At 32.8% G+C, this 1,440-nt stretch overlaps 1 protein-coding gene across 1 annotated transcript in view; it reads left to right on the plus strand.

The window, feature by feature from the left end:
* The first annotated feature begins 961 nt into the window (after nt 1-961).
* LOC112507151 (TMV resistance protein N-like) overlaps nt 962-1,440 on the plus strand; it is a 3,978-nt gene continuing 3,499 nt past the window's right edge. The window contains exon 1 of the mRNA XM_025111596.1: nt 962-1,378. Coding sequence (XP_024967364.1) covers nt 962-1,378 — 417 coding nt within the window. The remainder of the gene's footprint in view (nt 1,379-1,440) is intronic.

Below are 1,440 nucleotides of genomic sequence, written 5' to 3' on the forward strand. Positions count from 1 at the left end.
GTTACTAAAACCATTTTATAGGACTATGGGTTTTGTATCATAATCCTAGAGTTTTTTAGGACACTCAAATTCATCCTATTAACCTAATACAACACCTTTAGATAAGACACACACATTTTTTGTCCTATAAACTTAAAAGTCCTATTAACTACCTTATTAGGACACTAATGAGTGTCCTGTAAAGTCTTTTTGTTGTAGTGATATAAAAGTATTTTAAAAATAATCTAGATGTAATAATATAATGAGAAAATTAAAATTAAAAATTAAACTTATTAATACAAACAACTAATAATTTAAATTTATATACTTTTTTAAGTTATATGTTTTGTAGTTTTAAATGGATCCATATAAAGTTGACTTGAGGTCAACATCCGTCTATTTCTTTATAATTTGATGACCTTCCATTTCACCATCATCTCCTCTTCATTCGCAGACTTCCAACACACAAACTTTAAGTTATCAGTTACTTGTTCTTCTTTCTTTTCATCTGTTTTTAAATTCTTGATTATTTCCTTTCGATTTGTTATCAATCGRTTGAATCTTGATCAAAATATGACCAATTTAGATGCAATTTTATGCTGATAATGGATGGAATRAGCATTTAAACCACTCAATTCTGCTTTTTCAGTTGATGGAAACAATCGATCTATGAAATCCCCAATTTTTCAAGGAAGTGTAATTTTGGGGATTATTTTGAACTTGCTTCGATTCGATTGAGGTTTAATTTTGGTAGAGTTTAAATCTTGTATCAACTTTTGATCTGACCTTGTAACAGGTTCTTACTTCTATTCGATTTTCGTTACTTACCGTTGTGAATAGAACTTGACCAATGAAAATCTTTGATGCTCTTTTCACTTTTTTCTTTTTTGGGTTGATATTTTTCGGTCTGAATGTTCCATAATGTTTTTGAGCTATTCTTTTTGCTAATTTTTACATGTACACACAACTGTGATTATAGATAATGGCTAGTACAAGTGCATCCTCTCAACGTCGATGGACATATGATGTATTTGTAAGCTTTAGAGGTGAAGATATCCGTAAAAGCTTCATGGATTATCTCTTCAAAGATTTCAAACAAAAAGGAATTAATGCTTTCAGAGATGATGACGAAAAGCTGAGAGGAGAAGAGCTGCCTCCTGAACTGTACAAAGCCATTGAAGAATCATGGTTTTTGATAGTTGTCTTCTCCAAAAAATTTGCATCTTCGTCATGGTGTTTGAGGGAACCCACAAAAATCCTCGAGTGCAAGCGAGCAGGGGAGCCCAAACATGAGGTCCGAATTCTATTTTATGATGTAAAGCCTGAYGTAGTGAGGAAACAAACTGGGAGCTATGCGGAAGCCTTCATCAAACATGAAAGTTCAAATACAACCGAACAGGTTGCTAAATGGAAGGAAGCTTTACGCGAGGCTACCGACATTATTGGTTGTGATCTCCAAGA

The sequence above is a fragment of the Cynara cardunculus genome (genome assembly GCF_001531365.2).
Source record: "Cynara cardunculus var. scolymus isolate 2C chromosome LG 1, CcrdV1, whole genome shotgun sequence".
NCBI classification, from domain to species: domain Eukaryota; kingdom Viridiplantae; phylum Streptophyta; class Magnoliopsida; order Asterales; family Asteraceae; genus Cynara; species Cynara cardunculus.